This window comes from Agelaius phoeniceus, chromosome Z (genome assembly GCF_051311805.1).
Source record: "Agelaius phoeniceus isolate bAgePho1 chromosome Z, bAgePho1.hap1, whole genome shotgun sequence".
Lineage (NCBI taxonomy): Eukaryota > Metazoa > Chordata > Aves > Passeriformes > Icteridae > Agelaius > Agelaius phoeniceus.
Window position 1 is genome coordinate 20,595,446 of NC_135303.1, and position 20,384 is coordinate 20,615,829.

Genomic DNA, 20,384 nt, shown 5'->3' on the forward strand with positions numbered 1-20,384 from the left:
TAACTTGTTTCTCTTGAAGTATTTGTGCTTGTTCTGCCAAACAGTTCCTTCACTCTGTAAATTGTAGTTTGAATGGATCATGTGGATCTATAAATAGTGTATCTGTAATTAAGAGATACTCTATTTGAAGCAGCTTGGAAGCTTCTACATGTGTTCTTGTCTATTTGAAAAGGGGGAAATAAAAATGCTAATTTTATCTGAGACAATCAATAGAGTTTTCAAATAATAGAAATGGCTATTTACAAGAAAGGGGATAAATGCCTTCATTGTTGAAAAAATTACTAAATTACACTGAAGTATGTGCATGGTATTTGGAGCAGAAATATTGATCAGTTCATTTAGAGTGAACAAAGGTAAGATGCATTTCTTTTGCCATTGGTACCAAAAAATAGTAATTTGTACAAAACAGAAAGAGAAATAATGAGGTCTTTCCCCTTTTATGGGAGAAACTATCAGTACATCTCCGTCTTTCATAGTATTTTTTTAGAGTTGTTGTATTTAGAAGAATTTTCAGTAGTGAGAACTCGCCTTCCTCCTTAAAAAGAGGTCATTGCCTGCCTTAAAAAAATCAGCATTTTTCCTGTCCTGCTCACCTAGAACAGGTGAGTCTTACCCCAATAGAGAATTTCTGTCACTTCTGATTGGGTAGAGGTTTAGCAGCTGTGTCTGAGAAAATGTCAAGGTCTCCTTACTAAGTTCAGTGGACTTTGTCATATGACTTCACTCACATGATGCTGTGAGGCTAAAAATTGGATCCTTATGAACCTACGCCCATTTCGGACCCAGGCTGCTAGAACACCTTCATTAATCAGTCTGGCCTCCAGCCATCCTTACTGAAAACTAGGCTAGCTGCAGGGTCAGCCTTTCATGAAAGTAAATGCCGATTTGTAGTTGCATGGCTTAGCACAAGGATGATAGGCCAGGAGCCCCCCAGCCTTGGTGATGTCAAATTAATCATCAAGTTAGTGGAACTCTTATTAGTCTCAAATGGGTTTGTAGCAATAAATAGTACACTTTCAGAAAGATACTACCTTGTTATTGCTTCAGATTACTTTATAATACAGTGCTGGATTCACTTGGTGTGTAGATCATATTTGTCTGAAAGAGATTCTATGCAGCCAAACAGAAAACAAGATTTTAAAGTTAAGCAGCAATAAATTATGACAAAGTGCTTTAAGAATTTCTTTTAGTATTTTGGTATGTGGTTTTCTAGAGATCGTCCTTAGTGTCAAAGAAAATCTTTGCTTTTGTTGTATTTTTGGGAGAATTACCACTATACTCTTAAGGTGATATTCAGTTCAAATTTCTGTATGTATAAGGTTGGTAAATTTGCTGGAAGTTCAAACATATAATGAAGAACACAGCCCTTAGGTGCTTCATCAAGGCTTGGAGTTCCTAGTCTAAATGTTACTCTAACGCCAGAAAGAGTTTTTAAATACAACTGACTTTATTCTTCGCCCCATATTACAAAATTGCAGAAATTTTGCAGGCACCTGCTCCTTACATTGAGGAAATCCTAATGGCATTTTTAATCAAGGAAGTAGATGCTGTATTGAAGGTCAAGGTATTCCTAATTTGATGAGTGAGAAAATTCATGTGCTGCTGTTTGATCGATTAGAAAATATTGGTAGTAGCTATTCAACTTGTGAAATGTAATGACTGAGTCATTGTTTTTTGTAATGTGACACAGTTGAAATTCTTATGTAGAAGACAGCATATACAGACAGCATCTCAGTAAAAATTGAAATTAACTAGTTGATTTCATTAAAACTGAAAGAAACATTAACTTCATTTTACATATCTGAAAAATAAAAGTGCTCGTGGGAAGGTAATTTTATCAAGTTTGCCTAGTTCATAGCTTCAGAATAAAATAGAAAAGCCAACCAAGATATCTTGATATAGCTTTATTTAGAAGTTTTTGAGATTTTTTACAGTATTAGCTATTGTTCCTGCATTGCACATATGCCTTATTTGTATCTTTGCACACACAGCTGAGTATGCATGAACTGAGAAGTCCCACTGAGTATATTTTTATCTATTGAATTACTTAGCTATTTTTCTAGATGGATATTTGCATGTAAATGATTAATTTCTGTTGATGTCCCTGTTGATGTTCTTTATTATAATGTAAATTTCAGTAGTGTGAAAATAAATTAGAGCAATTAAATGCCTTGAGTTTCAGCTTGTATCTGTCACTACTTCTCTCCTGAGCCTTCCAAATGCGATTGCAGTCTGAATCTGCACTAGAATGAGTGCATCCCTGTAGAGGAGTGCTACTGAGTATTTAAAAGAATAGCTCAGTGATGTCCAGTCGTAATCTGAATAAGCCCTGCTACCAACCTTTTCTGTTTTCTATTCCTGTTTTTCTAGAAGGGGATTGCACTTCACTCAGAATATGTCCCATTCCACTTAGCTAATTACTCTAGGACTTGGAAAATTATTGCCAATGAAATAGCAATTTTTCAGCTTGGTTGGAAAGCAGGTAATGCACATGTACTACCTGAATGTGGAAAGTGCAGTGTCCTAATTTGACATTTTAAGCAAGTAATTAAAATATTTTGCAGAGTTTAGGTTAATACATTCTGAATACAGTTTTATGAACTTTCTTGACTTCAGTATATTAGTAAACCCTCATTCCTTTCAAATAAGATTATTATGATTAACACTTGATTTTATTAAAACTTTGGGGGAATATTTTTTGTGGTTTTATGGAAAAGCAGATTCTCAAATGGTGGAAAAATTAATGTGTTTAACATTTCAATATTCTTTTTCTTATTGGAACAGTATTGCTGACATCATTGAGCACTACAGAAAAGAACAGATTGTTGAAGGATATTACTTAAAAGATCCTGTTCCAGTGCAGGTAAGATTTAATCTCTGAGCCTTTGATGTTGAAGTCACACACTGAATCCCTATCAAATCAATTTATGAACTAAATTACAGCAGAGATACCAGTGGTAGTTAAACGGCATCATCTCCAGTAGTCAGTCATCAACAGCTTCAGTGTTTTCGGCTCATCTGTTTCTTTTGTTTTATCCTCAAATACATACACTTACTGAAGACTGGGTTGTAGTGAACAGAAAGTATGGTAAGTTCTGTATATGCTGTGAGGTGTTCGACCTCTGCTCTGCACCCCTAGTTCCTGGGCTCATGCTTTGATTTAGTCCCATATTCAGGGGAGCCAGTCTGCCCTCTCTTCAGTGTCTGGGCTTTTTTTCCTGTCACAGGAAATATATATATTTACACACCATATATATATTTACACACCATAAATATATATATATACACACCAAAAAGCTTCAGCAGTGATTGCAGGGCTGGGACTGCAGCACTTGTTCTGCAGTGCACTTGCCCCATAGCAGAAATTGATTATAAGAGATCACTAGTAATAAGCATACTACATCATTACCTTTTCATGAGCTTATAACTAGTTGTAAAATTTACGTACCTGTTATTTTCTTTTTCTGTTCCTGAGCTTTCCTGTTTCAGTGGAAATCAGAAATTTGCTCTTCCTGTCCTCCCTAAAGAGAGTTGCAGTCAATTCATACCCCTTTGTGGCATCTTTTTTATTAATATAAGAGCATTTCTTCTGTTCACCAAGCTAAGCACACCAGAAGCTGATCCTGTCTCTTTGTAATGTTTTCATAGTTGCCTTGCTGCTACCAGTTTTGGTGTGAACTCAGCTTTCTTGAACATGTACCAGAACAATTTAGAATAGTACCATGTTAGGGATAATTCCCTTTCTCTCTGGAAAGCACTTAAGGAAAACACATGTAATTTTCTGTGGTGGGTTGACCCTAGTGAGCTGCTAAGGACCTGCACCTTTGTTTGCTCATTCTCTATTCTTGGGGAATGGGGCAAAAGCAAAAAAACTCCTGGGTTAAGATAAATACTGTTTTATAAGCAAAGGAAAGGGTGATACAAAGGCAACACTCAGCACCTCTCACAAGCAGACTAATGCCCAGATGCTCTCTGAGACCTCTGTGTGCCTACACGCTTATTGCTGATCATGATGTTACATGACGGGGAATATCCCTCTAATAAATTGGCATCGTCTGTCCTGGCTATCTCTGTTCCTAGCGTATTGTGCAGCAAGCCATCTTACTGAGGAAGGGGGCAGAGAGGGAAATGGAGAGTCTTGAGGCTATGCAGGTACTGATCAACAAAAGCCAGAACACTGGTATGTTACCAATACCATTACAGTCACAAAACCAAAACATAGCACCTTAGGTGCTGCCATGGCACAAGCTGAGTCCATCCTTGTGGGACCAGTATCTTAGCATAGCCAACAGTTCACAGTCCAGTCCTCCAATGAATGACTCAGCTGTTCACATCTCATTTTCTGTCAGTATCAACAGGTGTAACTGCTGTGTTTCACTAAGAGATACATTCCTTGTTATTGCAATCTTTCCTATACTGCTAATTGTGTTGTGTCCTTGGTGCTTCCCCATTCTTTCCTGCTGTTAACTTCTGCTCAGTAATGTGCTTGGGTCAGAAAGCAAATAAGAATTCTGAGACTGCTCCTTGGAAAATCTAATTACTAACTTTCTTCATTTTTCCTCTTAATAATGGCAATGAGTCTTCATTTTAGGTTTTCACATATGTGAAACTTACAGTTTCTGTATTAATAAACTCTTTATTGACTCATTTTCCATGCGAGAGTACTTCAAATTCTTTTACCCTAGCCAGATGCACTTGTGACTTTGTTTGAAAATTTAGTGCTCAGTGGTGCAGTTAATGTTCAGCTTCACCTTCCTTCCATGTAACACCATGCTCTGTGTTTCTGAGGGGGGAAAAATAATTCAAAAGTTTTGCATCATTTTAAAGTCAATCTGGTGGAATTCCTGTGTCTGATATGCTGTTTACTTAAAAGTATTTGCCACTAGATGTCTTCTTTTGTGCACTACTCCTTGTGCACTTATGTTAAAAACATTATCTTGATAGATAATCATGTTATGTTATCATTTCATAACATATGGATATAGCTTCCTTTGTAGGTCCTGTAATTCCTATTAATATTACCAAATTATTTTTCATCTTGCTATTGTTGTTTTGATCAAAATCATAATTCTTACAGATATATGCACAGGAAGCAAAGTAGAGTATTATGTAAGAACCAGTTCATATGTCTCTTTTCATCTCAGCGATGTCCTTTATAGTCTTGCTTTTCTTGGTTGTTTCATGACTAAAGAACTTTTGTTCATCAACTTACTTAGTAAGGTCAGACCTGGCTTGGTCATATTTATTACTTGCATTTCTAGATACTACCAGTTATTGTGTGAATTTATTTTTTTTCTATTTCCTGTTTCTTCCCTTCTTCTCTTGTCCTGAATTCTGCTCAGTTACAACATGTGAGTTCTAAAGAGATTAGAACTAAAGGCACAGTCCTATGGGGGACTGTGCCACTTTGAGTTGGTTTTAATTATGATCTGCACCATTTTTGTTGCTTCAGAGTTTATCCATGATATGTCAGGCCTCTGAGCTTTGGTAGAAGACAGTGAGAAGTTAGATAAATCTTCAAAGACTGGCATAAATTTTAACACAGTGAAATCACAGTGAAACATTATGTTTTTTGTTTTTACATGGAAAAGACTTACTTTGTAGAAGACTGTCTGTATTGAAAACCCCTGTTTTCTTTCAGTTTGGGAGATATGGAAAGAGTTATAGTACATTTTTAGCATGTGTATTGTATGAAAAATGAATGCTTTCGTAAAATGCATGAGAGAACAGTAGTAATGAGTTAGGTAGCATTCAGTAAGATGATCCTGATTGCAGCTTCATAGTTGGCAATTTCTGAGCTTAAAGTATGTTTTTCTGACATGTTTTCTAGCACCAAGAACAAGTGCTTAATGATACAGTGGACGGAAAAGAAATCTACAATACAATTCGTCGGAAAACAAAGGATGCTTTTTATAAAAATATTGTCAAAAAAGGTTATCTTCTGAAAAAAAGTGAGTTATGTTTGCCTCTGTTACTTCTTTAAAGGAAGAGAAAAAGCAGATAAGGATCATAGAATCATGCAGTATCTTAAATTGTCTGGGAGTCATAAAGATCATGCGCAGGTCCACTGAAAACTAAACCACATGACTAAGAGCATTATCTGGACACTCCTTAAACCCTGACAGGCTCTGAGCATTTCCTGCATACCCTTTTCTAAGGAACAGCCATCTCCTCAGTGAAGAACTTTTTCCTAAGGTCTAATCTGAAATTTCCCTGCATCAACTTTGTTCCATTTCCTTGTGCCCTATTGTTGGTCACTAGAGGGCAGAGATTAGCACCTTCTAGCTGAGTTTAATGAATTTAGTGGTACTAGAAAGAGCAAAATTGAAGTGGGCAAAAGGTTCTAGAAAGCGTGTAAGGAGTGTGAAGGACCTCTTTCTTTGGTAGTAGATGAATAGAAGAATGTGATACATGAAATTACATGCAGTATGAAAATTTAGGTTGGCAGTTCTGAAAAAATCAGCGCAGCACAAAAAGTAGGCATCCTTGTCAAAGGTAGCATTCAAAATCATGAAATGAAATATATTTTCATAAAGTGCTTGTATTTAATATTGAACTCACTAAGTTCTAGCTGATGGAGGTTTGAAAGAGCTAGAATAGTGTAAATCTGTATATTCACTGTAGAGAACAGCTGGTTTAATTTTGCTATTCCAAGTCAGGTTGTATGTTTTCAATCTTAAATTTAATATGCACAGTCTGCCATACAAAGGATATAGTGACTTTTTAGGGTTCTAACGCTGACACAGCACAGCATACAGTAAGCACATTAAAAGCTGACAGCTTGACTTATTTCAGTGTAACCTTCAGTATTACCCTGAAGAATTTCCATTGAACAAGTCTTTGAAGTTTTGAGGAAGCTGGTCCCTTGCCGAGTGTTATATTTCTACTTTTTGGAAAAAATCAGCATTAATGGACGCAGAAAAACGGTATCAATAACAAGATTTCTGCAAATGACAAGAAGGATAAGTTACAGGTGGTAATCTGGATAGTGACCAAATGCAAGAAAGAAGGTATGAGTTTACATGTAGCCTAATACAAGAGACATTAAAAAACCCCAAACCACCCCAAACTATGCCTTCTGAACAGAAAAAGGGAAGCATCTCATTTGTTGAGAAGGTTTATTCTGAGAGGTGTAGAGAGATGCCATGGAATAAAGAATGAAATGGGAATGACTTGGAAAAATTAGGCTAAAAGAGGCAAATTAGAGTACTGTCTTGTAGAAGGATGCACATAGTGTATATGGACTAAATGCAATAAAATCACTCTTCCACCTAGGAGTCATAGTATAATAAATGAGTGTTACATTTGTATTTTGAAAACAATTTTGCTACTAGTTTATTGAGGCCGCAGTGGATTTATGATGACTGAAGTGTGAAATAAAGGCTGAAAGTTTTTTCTAAATGGCACTCTGATTTAAGCATTAATTTGTTGCAGAATGCTCCTAATGCACTGTAATTCAAAGAACCTTTCTCTGCAGCAAGGGGAACCAGCCAAATTCTTACATATGGTTGTGCTTGCAGGTTGATTCTGATTTAAGTTTGCATATAAAATATTTCCATTTCTGTTACTCAGCTATATATTTTAAGGTATTGTAATGCAATCAATGGTCAGAGTTTAGGAGCAACTTTCTAATGTTGAGAGTCCATTTCTTAAAAAAAATCTAATGAATGGGGTCCACATTGTCACTGTTTGCAATCTGTATAGATACAGGCATAACACTGAGAGGAGCTCATTGTTGGGGCAACTCATATGCACTTTCATAATGTTGTTGAAAGCACTGAGGATGTTTGAAGAATCTTTTGCAACTCTACCTGCATCTGTGAAGAGGATCTGGTTTTAGTCACGTGTTGTATAAAACGGAATGCATATACTGATGTTATAACTCAAGTGTGATTATCTGTTCATTGTTCTTCTCTTTGGAATTTGACAGAAGCTTTACTGCCCTCTTCTGTTTTCTTAATTTACAAAACTTATTGTTTTAGACAGTATTATAACAATTTGCTTGATTCTTGTGCAGGTAAAGGAAAGAGATGGAAAAACTTGTACTTTATATTAGAGGGAAATGATGCCCAGCTTATTTATTTTGAAAGTGAAAAACGAGCCACAAAACCCAAAGGACTAATAGACCTTAGTGTGTGTTCTGTCTATGGAGTACATGACAGTTTATTTGGCAGGTAGGACATTGGGGTTTTTTTATCCTATTGCACCAAGAGTTAGTAAGATAAAGAATTTTTGTAAATTCTAAAAGTTCTACATTATTTTGGTATTTGAAAGCTAACTTGGTTAGAAGTCTGTAGGTTCTTTTCTGTTTAAAAACAAGTACTTTGTTTGTATTATACTACTTCATATAAGTGAACATCCTCAAAGATTGTTTTTGCACAATTACTATACCCAGAGTTACTTACACATGAAATCTTACTTACTGTAATATTTTGATATTCAAAATATGCTGGCCACAGGTGATTATCAACAAGAAAGTTGAGAATCAGAAGTCTTTTAGATATCACTAGAAATTAAGAAGAGCATTTATGTATTTTTTCATTGGTAGTTACAAAAACAACTCCACTGGCCTGTATTTTATAGAATTTAATAGAAGAAATAACTATATTTACTTATATAATAAGTGGAAGAAGTTAGAAATTCTGGCTATCCTACAGGTCTTAATATTTATTAAAAAAATTATGTGTAGACACTTCTAGTTACTTTGTGAAAAAACTAGAGACAAATATTTAACATTAGTGGCATTTCTTGATCTACAAAGACTGATGTTTTGCTCTGTCTGTTTGTGGGTTTTTAAATCTTTATAATAATTTTGAAAAAGACTCCAACATCTATCTACTGGAATGAGGAGCCCAGATACAGATAAAGATTATTTACAAAATGCCGAAATGTTCCCTGTATAGTTGACTATTAAGCATGAAGCTTTGGTATATATTGTAATCAATAAACATTCTGTTTCTTTCTCTTAAACAGATTTTAAGAAACCCTTTATTGTGGGTTGGAGCAAAGTTGGGTGCTAGGTGGTACTTAGAGGTGTGTAGGAGGACATGCATGGTTGCAGCAGCTAGGAAGCTGTTAGTGAGGAGCTGCAGTTGAGACAGAGTTCCTCCTGCGCTTTAAGTAGTTTATAAAAAACTGTCTCTGCCCTTTTCTCAGAAGTACAGTGAAGGCTGTACTTCTGCAACATTTAAGGTTGTAGAGGTTTGTGTCACATACACTCAAGTGTTTTGTGTATGATCTAGTACACATCTTACTGATCATAAGAGCTGTGGGACACATTCATATAGGGGATTCCTTCTGTTAATACTGTTTCTTGAAAGAAAAATTCTTTATGTATGATTAACTGGTTGTGAAAAAATGCTGAACTTGCACTGCTTTTAAACTCTCTAGGAATAGGGAGTTGACAAGTGTTTTGAGATGGCTGGTTTTTTGCCTTAACTGTAAGCCAGCATAGATGCCTGTTCAGTACACACCATTCTAAAAATATGTCAGTGTTCTGAAGCAGGTTGCATGTACTGTACTTTTCTTAAAATGACACAATACATTCAAAACCAAAATGCAGTTTTTGAAGATCTGAGAAATCTTGTTGGAAGGTTGGAAGTCTTTCTCTTTCCATTTGTGATGGTAACATGTAGATGAACAAACATTGATGCAGTTATCCAATGCATCTTACAGACAAACAGGAGAAATCAGTTACTTCAGTGTAAACTTTGTTTTGGCACAGATTAAGTGAAGGTGTCTGTTAATATGTGAAGAGTAATTAAACTTAATTTGTTTTTGTTTTTTTGTTTGTTTGTTTTGTTGTTTTTTTTTTGTTTGTTTTTTGTTTTTTTTTTGTTTTTTTTAAGGCCAAACTGTTTTCAGATAGTTGTTCAGCACTTTAGTGAAGAGCATTACATCTTTTACTTTGCAGGCGAAACTCCAGAACAAGCACAGGTGAGAGCTTTTATTTGCTAAGTGTAAAAAAAGTAACTTTAAATCTTGTGTTGTTTGGTAATGTTGCCCTTCTGAAGCAGGAAGCAAATATATCACAAATATTTAGTGGTTACATAGCAGGTGTTAAAATGAACTGGGAGCAGATCTCTGAGGGGGATGGTTGGTGCTGAAAATCCAGCACCTGTATTACCAGTTACTTCAGGGTTTTAGTTTTGACAAATTCCAGTCAGGCCCCATGTGCAGAACTTCCCTTACTTTCTGTTACCTGTTTCTGGAGAACATACATGGTTTTTGACATAGTTCAATTCAGAAAAAAAATTTACTGTCCAGGTCTTTTCTATGCTATAAAACACAGCACAGTAAGTTAGAGTTTTACTTCAGAGTGAAATAAATAAAATGCTAATGCATGTATGTGTGACCAAAGTGCATAGAACTGTCATTTCCAGTTATTTGCCGTGTATATAAAGTGGTAGTCATGCATAGTCTTTGGCCCTGATGGTGCACAGTGTAAGATTTTCTGGGTTTATATGGTATCTTTAGTTACTAGCTCTCTTAACAGTTATGTTCACTGATTAAGAGTTGTAGGATAGAAGCTTACTTCGGAGAAATGATTTTACCAGTAGATTGTATCTAAAATGATAGAGTGTTCTTGTTTAAGTTTTAAGCTCTGCAAGTTCACAGCTCTGATGTATACATTGCATTAGAAGTTAAGCTTTGCATTTGATGTTATTTGAATGGCATGAAAGCTTTTTAGAGTGCTCATACAGACTGTATTTACCAGAGCATGAAGTCTATATAGTATTTTTTGTTTTCTGTATATAAAGGAAAGCACAGATTTTCTTTTTAAATTAATGCCAATTATTAAAAATTGTTAATGCAAATTGTTAAATTTGGAGAGATGACATAAGAATTATATAGTAGAATTCATCATACAACTGTCAGTGTATTGACTTTAAGAAGCAGTATGCTGTATCATAATTGAGAATATATAAATTAAATTTCCATGCTCCTTAATTTTTGTCATATCTGTAAAATCTTTTGTTTTCTAAAAAGTAAAATAATTAAGAATGTTTAGAAGATAGAATGTCCTGTTTTGTTTCCTGAACATTTGGTTTAATTCGGTTTTGAAACTACTTAACAAGTTGCTCACTGTGTTTTGCCAAGCTAAAGGGAAAATTCAGATACTTTTTACAGATATGTCTGTTCCACTGCAAGAAGCTGTATCTGACTTGATTTAATTACATTCTTCTGCATCCTTCTCTCTTAGGACTGGATGAAAGCTCTGCAGGTGTTTTGCAGTTTAAGAAAATCCAGTCCAGGAACATCAAATAAACGTCTGCGTCAGGTGAAGCTGATATTGTGGGGTTGGAGGTGCATGTGGAGGAGTATTTTGCCTCCTCTGTGCAAAATGATATTAATAAGTCACAGAATTTTTCCTTTCAACAGTAGCAAATCCTAAATAAAAGTCTAAAGAAGTCAGCAGCTTTTCGAATATGCTTCACATGGGAAAATTAAGAAATTCATACTACATGTCAACAAAAAAAGTGAAATAAATATATATTACACATACATAAAATACCCATTATTTACATTTTAGTTACATGTAAATACATGTTATTTAGCTAATGATACTCATTTTATGTAACAAATACATACTGAGCCAAGCTTGTGTCTTACATGCAAGAATTTCTTCAGAGAGAGAGGGCAATCAGTCTTAAATAGCTATGTCTGTAATGGACATAGCTATTGGAGAATAACAGGGAAATACTTCAAGATTTTCTGTTATTATTTAATCTGAGGAACATTAAATGTAGTTACTTGTTTCAGGCAGTAGAGAATATAATAAAATGGTGAATAAAAAGTAATAAACCACAACTGTTTGATTGTGAACATTAAAGAAATTTGGATACTTCTAAATAAGTGAACTTAATTAGGTGAATTTACAGATAAAGTGACAGGTGCAGTTGGGAGCTTCAGGGTGCAAAAGCCAAACAAAAAGGGAATTCTTTTCTTCAAAAAGCGAAGACGGTGTTTATCTGCATAGAAGAATACAATGTAATGTGTTGCTCAAGAGAATTTCTGTTGGGAAAGCACCAAACAATAAACCACTGTATTTGGAATTGTTCATAGTTCTTACTCAAAGTGCTAGTCTTCCATTTCAGTAAATTTTCTGTGTCTGGAAAAGTTGTTATTTGCAAATCCTAATGCCTCAAAAATGATTTTAAAAGAAAACTCCAAGATGCCTTAAAAACATGGGTCTGGATATTTGTTTTCACTAGTTATTTGAGTTACTCTTACTTTGTTCCTTGTGCTTCTTAAAATGCTCCAATACATTTGGTCTTTACTGTTCTAATAAGGAGTTTGGTATTCAGTATTCACATTAAGCCTCTGCATAGAAGGCTTAATAAAAAGGCTAAATAATTCATTAATGTGCTTTGTATTTTAGCAACAAAAAAATAATTTTTTTTTTTTTTCAGGTCAGCAGTCTCATTTTGCATGTAGAAGAAGCTCATACACTTCCAGTAAAGCATTTTACAAATCCATATTGTAACATCTACTTGAACAGTGTCCAGGTAGCAAAAACACACATCAGGGAAGGACAGAACCCTGTGTGGTCTGAGGAATTCGTCTTTGAGTAAGTTTTAATTATCTTGAATTAGTGAATTTCACTTTCAGTTTGTGTTGGATTTAAGATTCTTAACACTTGTTTATAGTTTTACAGTATTTTAAAAAATACTGTATATGTGCTTATACAGCAGCAACCTTTCAGACAAATTCTGCATGGGCAGAATTTTCTGTAGGCACCTATCTTTGCTCATATAAGTCACTGATAATGATAACTGGGGATTGAAATGAAATTAGGAAAAGCTTAAATGCCAGCCATGTATAGTATTAATTGAGGCTCTCTCTCTTTTCTCCTAGTGATCTTTCATCTGATATTAATAGATTTGAGATAAGTCTTAGTAACAAAACAAAGAAAAGTAAAGATCCAGATATATGTAAGTATTTTTCTGTAAAAGATGTTTATACATTACAACAATGGATACTTTGTGTGGTTATCGTTGCTTTTGTTAAGGGTTGTCACAAGAGAATTAAGTAGGTTTTTATGTTCACCATACTGCCTGTGTATGTTTTTGATGTCTGGTACTGGCTTTCCATTAATGTTTTTATAATGTGAACTTTCACTGATTTTAGTCATAAAATGCACTATACTCTAGTCCTGTATGTCTGACATAGCTCTGCTGCTATGGTAACTACTGCTACATAATGAATGTGCTTATCAAAAAGCAAGAGCAAAGAGAAATTTTCTTTATTAGTCTGCTCCATAAAATGTTAAGTTCCATGGAATCTGACTACATGGAATTTCTTTTCAGGTTTTTGATTGCTCCTTGTGAGACAGGGAAAGATGCAATTCTTTATTAAAAAAATAATCTTGGCAGGCTCTGAAAGAAACCTTTCCTTTTTTTCTTTCCATTTTACCTCATCTGTTTTCTTCCCTTATTACCACACTTCAGCTTAAATCTGAAGTTATCTTAGTATCACTTTGAATGGAAAAGGATCTGCATTTTCTTCTCCTCATGTTAGCCAGATAGGTGCTTCTTTAATGTAGCTTTCTGTTCCAGTAAAAAAGGAAGAGTGTGAGTTTGAAGCTGTTAGGTAAAATTTTTTTTTTTAAGGTCAGGTCTCTTCCCACACAATAATTTTAGGTTTCTTTTTCTTTTTTTGTAGTTCCCACCCCCCCCACCATGTATCTTGTTTCCCAGTATACTTCTTCTGGGGCAGCTTCAGCCCTGTGCCCCCTTTTTGCTCCTTGCAGGACAGGATGGCTCTCCCTGTCCTCTTCAAATTTGTTCCAGGATTTTTTTACCATTATGTTCCAAGCTGTATGTTCCAAGGCAGTCAGAGTATATATAGTCTAATGCAATTGTTTTCACTTTGCATATATTGTGTTTCTGGTCTGTAACTTACACCAGGGCTAATTTACTGATTTTTGGTTTTCTGGGGTTTATTAAGATCTGTAGGGAAACCTTAGCCAAAGTAGGTATTTACAACTCATCTTGCATGGTCTTGCAGAACCTGATTCAATTTCAGATCTCTTTCTCCTTCTCTCACTAGAAAAGTTTCTGCATAGCAGGAGGAATAAAGATACATTCTCTCTGACAGACTAAGGAGCTATAAATGCAGTTGTGAACTTGGTCTTGAATTCATTTGAGCTGGAAAACCGATTACCTATCTAAGCCTTGGTTAGGAAAAGAATCTTAAAAGGGTAGTTCTTGAGAGGGATACTTCAGTAGTTTCTTTGAAAGTATTTTTGTAGTTCCCTTCTTTCTGTCCAGATTAAGGAGATGCTGTTAGTTTTGTGCATTCAGGTGATGGAAGACTTCGTGTTCTAGGTCAGGGGCAGGATTGGCTGAATTTCTTTACTGCAATTATCTACACTCTTACAGCATAAGCATAATCCAGTATAACACTTTCATTTTGATATAAAGATTACACTAAGTGAACTTGAATGAACATACACCTCTGCTTACATCCTGAGCCCTATGAAGTATGTGAAGTTCATTGGGGTAAAATGAGTTAAACCACATTTTTCTCTGACATACATTGTGTTGCACTGCCAGAAAAAACCTGTAACTCTTCAAAAGCAAAACTCTTCAAAAACTCTTCAAAAAACTGGTTCCTTTCCTTAACCAACCATCTTTCCTTTCCTTTTCAGCCACAGATGTTACCTGTGGAATGCTATGAAGTGGCAGTCCTGTACAGCTGATGCTATTCATCTTGCCAGTTATTAATTGGGTTAACTCACCTTTTCTGCTTGCTTTTTCTTCCATGTAATGCAGATTAAAGGTCCAAAATGTAATTGTTGGATTCACTGCTTTATTCTTTTATTGTAACACACAAAACCTAAATATCAAATAACACATGAATGAAGGCTACCTTTTCAGTGTTTTAAAATATTTCCTGCGTTTTCAGATCTTTACATTGAAGTTTGTCTATTATGAATGTCCCGTCATTACTTTGGAGTTTTTTAAGCATTCCACATAGTCAAAAATTATACTAAACAGTTCAGCATCAATTGCATCATTTATATTAACTTTTTTTTTCTGTTTCTCTAACTGTAAATTACTTAAGGACTTACTCAAATAAATATGTAATATGGCTTGAAAAATCCAAAGTCCTAGAATTTATTAGTAGACTTTCATCTATTACTATTGACAGTTGAATTAGTAGGTTTCAAAGGACAATACCATAAGGTGTTGAACTGGAGATTCTGGTTTGGTTTTGCACTACGGTGGTTAATTTCAAATTAATTCATGTTGAGTAGAAATCTCTTACTGAAAGGAGCCTACCAATTCAATGTAACATTATAAGCAGGAAAAAAGTCTTCCTACTTCAAAGTAATTCAATATAAATTTTAATAACTATTCTGCAATCCTTGTACAGAGATTTAGTATGATTTTTTTTTTAATCAAAGTCAAGTCATTTTATTATAGCTATGAAGTGCTACAGTATCTACAGGGAAAAACTAAATCATCAGTTTATTCTAGTAGTTCATTCACCATTTGTCTCACTGTGGTACATGTGCTTTATATGTGCAAGCAAATAAGAAGAAGAGCACATTGCTTAGTTGTGGATACTGAGCTTTGATGCCAGGGAGAAGTATGATAAGAAAGTAAATTTATTATGTAGTCTAATGACATTCCATCCACACTGGTGATAAGTAGCAGGTGGTGATGGGTTGTTTTTCATGCTGACTGATATAAATGCATGAACTTTTATTAGTTCATCTGCTCCAGAGAATATGAAATAGGCAGCAGGATTGTCCTGAATGAGGCATTATAAATATAAATATATATATCTACTTGTGTTCCAGTATTAAATATTATCCTATTATGTATTGCAACATTGGGACAATGAGAAATCTGCTGGAACTGTGGACAATTTCTGCAAGGCAGATTTGTGTATTGGCTTTGCAGAAATGCAAAAAAAAAAAGCTCTTGGTTTTATAGACTTTTTTTTTCGTGTGCAGAAAGTAAAAGCAAATACCTTTCTCATGGAAAGAGAAGGTGTTTGACTGAGAGGGGCAGACTGGTAGGCTAAATGTAAAACTAATTGCGGACTCCTCTTGGAGCATGGTGAGTGTTTCAGAGGCACATTGTTGCCTCTGAAAGTGCCTGGCCCTTTCTTTGTGGGGAAAACCCGTCCACTAGGGAGCAAGTTCCTACTCTTGATGGGCCTGTGTTCCCTCCCAGCTGCTGTAGCTGGCTAGCCAGCTGCTGCACCAGACTTCAGCTGCAGTGCAGGTCATTGCTTGGCAATTTTAGCATAGAATCATCACCAGTTAATGATTTGGCTATTCTTGAGCTGACTTTCATTATCTAGTCAGCAAATGCTTGGGAACACTTTTTTTAACCTAATAGGCATAAACTGTTACTTAGACTAGAGTTATAAAAGTAATACATATGTCTGTGTTTGGGAATACTGTAGTAGCACTCTTAATCATAAACAGGAGCAGATCCTGATCATGGTGTCAGTGTAAGGCTGGAAAGAGAGTAGTGAACTCTAAAGATTTAATCTGTATTTTAGTTTCTGTTTCCTGGATTTGCATCCTATTTAATTGGGTGTTACAAGGAAAGCCATGTCAATATTCATGTGGCATTTTTGAATTTATATGTATACATTCTTTACAGATTGCCATATATTTTTTCTTCAGTTTACAGGACACTATTAAGCCATTGAAGAGAGAATGAATCCATTAATATATTGATAAAAAACTTTTTGTTTACTCTTGCTGGTATTTTTTTCCTGAAATAAGATGATATGTTAAAAATAAAACCATTTTTTATTTAATAGTAGCATTTATTTTGGTGGAGATAACGTACCTGAACAACGCCTTTTTTTCCTTTAAGTATTCATGCGTTGCCAATTAAGCCGATTACAAAAAGGACATGCAACAGATGAGTGGTTTCAGCTCAGTTCCTATGTACCATTAAAGGGGATTGAGCCAGGATCTTTGCGTGTTCGAGCGCGATATTCCATGGAGAAGATCATGCCAGAAGAAGAATACAATGAGTTTAAAGAGGTATGAACTTAAGTTTAACCATCCATTTATCTGGTTTATCTGTCAAAATGAATACTTTTCAGTAGTTGAGAGGGATCTCAGTAACACTGGTTGCTGTAAATCAAATAATATTTTTAAGTGACAGCTATATGTATCTATATACTTTTTTTTTTCCAAAACTGTTATATGTAAGGAGAAGTTTCTGAATATTTTAAATTTGTTTTTCTTTCAGCTTATACTCCAGAAAGAACTTCATGTAGTCTATGCCTTATCACATGTTTGTGGACAGGATAGAACACTGTTGGCTGGCATTTTACTGAAGATTTTTCTTCATGAAAAGCTTGAGTCCTTGTTGTTACGAACACTAAATGACAGGGAGATAAGCATGGAAGGTACTGCACTAAATCCCACAAAAGTTTACGGGAATTCTGGACAGGGGGGGAGGAAAGGGTGCTATCTTTTTTTTCTCCTCCTTTAGTTGCAGCTTATGTCAAAGAGTAGCCATGTTCTTCCTCTCTTTTTCATGTCTCCTTTTTTCAGTTTTTCTCTTTCCAATTTCTTTTTTCAGATGAAGCTACTACCTTGTTCCGTGCCACCACTTTAGCAAGCACACTTATGGAACAGTATATGAAAGCCACAGCAACAAGTTTCGTTCATCATGCGCTGAAAGACTCCATATTAAAGATCATGGAGAGCAAGCAGTCCTGTGAGGTGATACCTTAAACTGTGTTTTTAAACATTTTGGTTTGTTGACCCAATAATCCACTGGTTATTAACTGTTGTTTACATTATATATTAGTTGGAGAGACATTTAATAATTGTTTTAGAACTAGACATTTTTACATCAGAAATACAGGAACTGAATTAATTAAGAGATGTTTTTACATTTTTTCCTGGATTTTGGCTTCAAACATTGTTCATAGTAAAACTTACTAAGTTTTATAATCAAAATTTATTTTAATTTATTTTAATTATTTAGCAGGCATTCTGCAGCTGTTACTGAATGTCCTAATCTAGGTAACTCTTGTTGAACTCAAGATATTGTAGAAATCAAGATCTGAACTTCTGTTTTAATTGTAAAATTCCATATTGAATGTTTGTTACTGATCCTGAAACTCTTTTAAAAATGACCCTTCTAACTCCTGTGTTTCACTTTAACTTCATTGTGGAAAAGATGGGAGTTATCAGAAAATTGGATTGAGAGAGACAAAAAGTCACTCAGATGAAAAAATGGTGAATATCCAAGCTGATAAAAGCCACATATATATATATATTAGAACTTAAAACTGTTGCTTCGCATTCCCTGACAACTTATTGAAACATGATTGATTTCTGTAAGAGACTTGTACGACTGCAGAATATTTCATTTACTTTGAAACAGTACTCAGTGTGTAATATTCAGAAACTATATATCTATATCTATATATATATATATATGGTTCTAGATACAAGAATAAACATGTTCTTTTTCTGTTTTAGTTAAATCCCTCGAAGTTAGAAAAAAATGAAGATGTAAACACTAATTTGGCACATCTGCTCAGTATACTTTCAGAATTGGTGGAGAAGATATTCATGGCTGCAGAGATCCTACCCCCGTAAGTTTGCACTTTTCTGTTCAGATTTATATTTGAAAATTTGTGTTTCCATGAATAACATTGTACATTAAAATTATGTTCTTACTGATTTATCTTAATGTTGCTGTACAGAAACAGAAAAATTGATGGGGAAAGTAACACTTCTGGCAATTAATAGTTCCTCTGGCTGGCACATTTGGTTTTCTTTTAAAGGAGAAGCTACAAGACTTGAGATCAGGGGCAAAATAGTAATAAAATAATTAATCTCATATTTTTACAAATAGGTAGGAAGACAGTGGTAGTTAGCAGACAGTGATGTCTATTTGTTAGTCTTCCTCCTCTGAGAAAGAGATGGAATTACTAACAGCATATTAGTGATACCATTCTATGCCTCTTTTTGTCTACTAGGGAAATGCAGAGGCTATTTCTCCCCCGCTTCTTTTAATTGATAAAGTAACTTGTTTTCACACCTCAGATTTGAATCATCTAATATAAAGTGGATAATACAGAGTTTCCTTTCATAGTGTCATTAGCTTTTAAAGTATATGAAACCCTCAATTTTGAGTCATTGGAGTAGCATGGAATTTTCTTTTGTGTTAGTGCTGGCAAGGTTAGCATTGAAAATTGCAGTCCTTTTAAGTATATGGTGGAGTGATCAGCATTTTCTGAAATACACCACAAATGTCCTTTTATTTTTTTCTTTCATGGGAGAGAACTATTGCTGTGGTGCTTAACTGTCTTTTTTCACTGTATGTCATGTATGGAAAGAAAAGCTTTTGTTTAGTTAAGAGAGAAACGAAAAGTAAAATCAACCATCAAAGTGGTCTTTTTTCAAAACGGGAATACTACTTAAGTAAACAGTTACAAAACATTTAATGCACATCTGAATGATCACAGAATAGTTTTTCCTTGTCATTTATAAATTTACTTTTTAAAACAACTTTTAAAATAGAATTCTTTTAAATTTGTTAACTTCAACTAAGAGTTTATTTATAATTTAAAGATTTGCCTGAGTTATTAATATAAAGTTGGTAATAGTTCTGCATCAAGTAGGAGGTTGGTCTAGATCCTTTCCGACCAGCTTTTTTGATTCTGTAAGTTTAATGGAAGGAGTAATTGGCTACTATTTCTGCAGGACATTGAGATATATTTATGGGTGCCTACAGAAGTCTGTTCAAAACAAATGGCCAGCTAATACTACCATGAGAACCAGGGTTGTTAGGTAAGTTACTTGTCAACCTTATTCTGGAAATATTTCTTTGAAGCCTTGTTGGAGACATACTTCAGTATGCTTATCTATGTTTATTTCAGTATGAACTTACACAGGTACTGCAGTGTTTAAGATATTTATGATGATGAAGCACAATGTCCCAGTTAAAGATTGAGCTTGCTGGATTCTTTGTCTTGTTCTTAGAGCCTTGCCAAAATAAAATGATATAGTATAGAGGTCAGTATAGCTTTACTTAATGGTTTTAACTTTGAATTTACAGTACTACAGCCTAATCATGTTGAAATATTCTGGAGCTCCTCTGAAAATGCTGCTGGAGGTTACAGAACCTGGCTCTTCTGAACTCAAACCAGCCACCAAAACTCCAGTCTACATTACTAAACCAGCACAATACAAAACTAACTCTAACTCTGTTAATTGCCAGGGCAGGTGAAACAAAAACCTTTCACAAAGCTGCGGTCTTGACACTTTTTTTTCTAAATGTGGCAGGGATTTTAAGGGTATTGGAGCCTCAGCTTTTCTTTTTTTGGTGTCAGGCAGTTGTATGGTTAGCAGAGGTTAATCTCCCATGGAGGGATCTTTC

At 34.9% G+C, this 20,384-nt stretch overlaps 1 protein-coding gene across 5 annotated transcripts in view; it reads left to right on the top strand.

Moving 5' to 3' along the window:
* RASA1 (RAS p21 protein activator 1) overlaps positions 1-20,384 on the top strand; it is a 45,638-nt gene that overhangs the window by 18,035 nt on the left and 7,219 nt on the right. For all 5 annotated transcript variants that reach the window (XM_054651713.2, XM_077171839.1, XM_054651712.2 and 2 more), the window contains exons 9-20: positions 2,785-2,863; positions 5,831-5,951; positions 8,018-8,174; positions 9,849-9,936; positions 11,204-11,281; positions 12,414-12,571; positions 12,859-12,935; positions 16,848-17,020; positions 17,232-17,391; positions 17,568-17,710; positions 18,479-18,594; positions 19,709-19,795. In XM_054651713.2, coding sequence (XP_054507688.1) covers positions 2,785-2,863; positions 5,831-5,951; positions 8,018-8,174; positions 9,849-9,936; positions 11,204-11,281; positions 12,414-12,571; positions 12,859-12,935; positions 16,848-17,020; positions 17,232-17,391; positions 17,568-17,710; positions 18,479-18,594; positions 19,709-19,795 — 1,437 coding nt within the window. The remainder of the gene's footprint in view (positions 1-2,784; positions 2,864-5,830; positions 5,952-8,017; positions 8,175-9,848; positions 9,937-11,203; positions 11,282-12,413; positions 12,572-12,858; positions 12,936-16,847; positions 17,021-17,231; positions 17,392-17,567; positions 17,711-18,478; positions 18,595-19,708; positions 19,796-20,384) is intronic.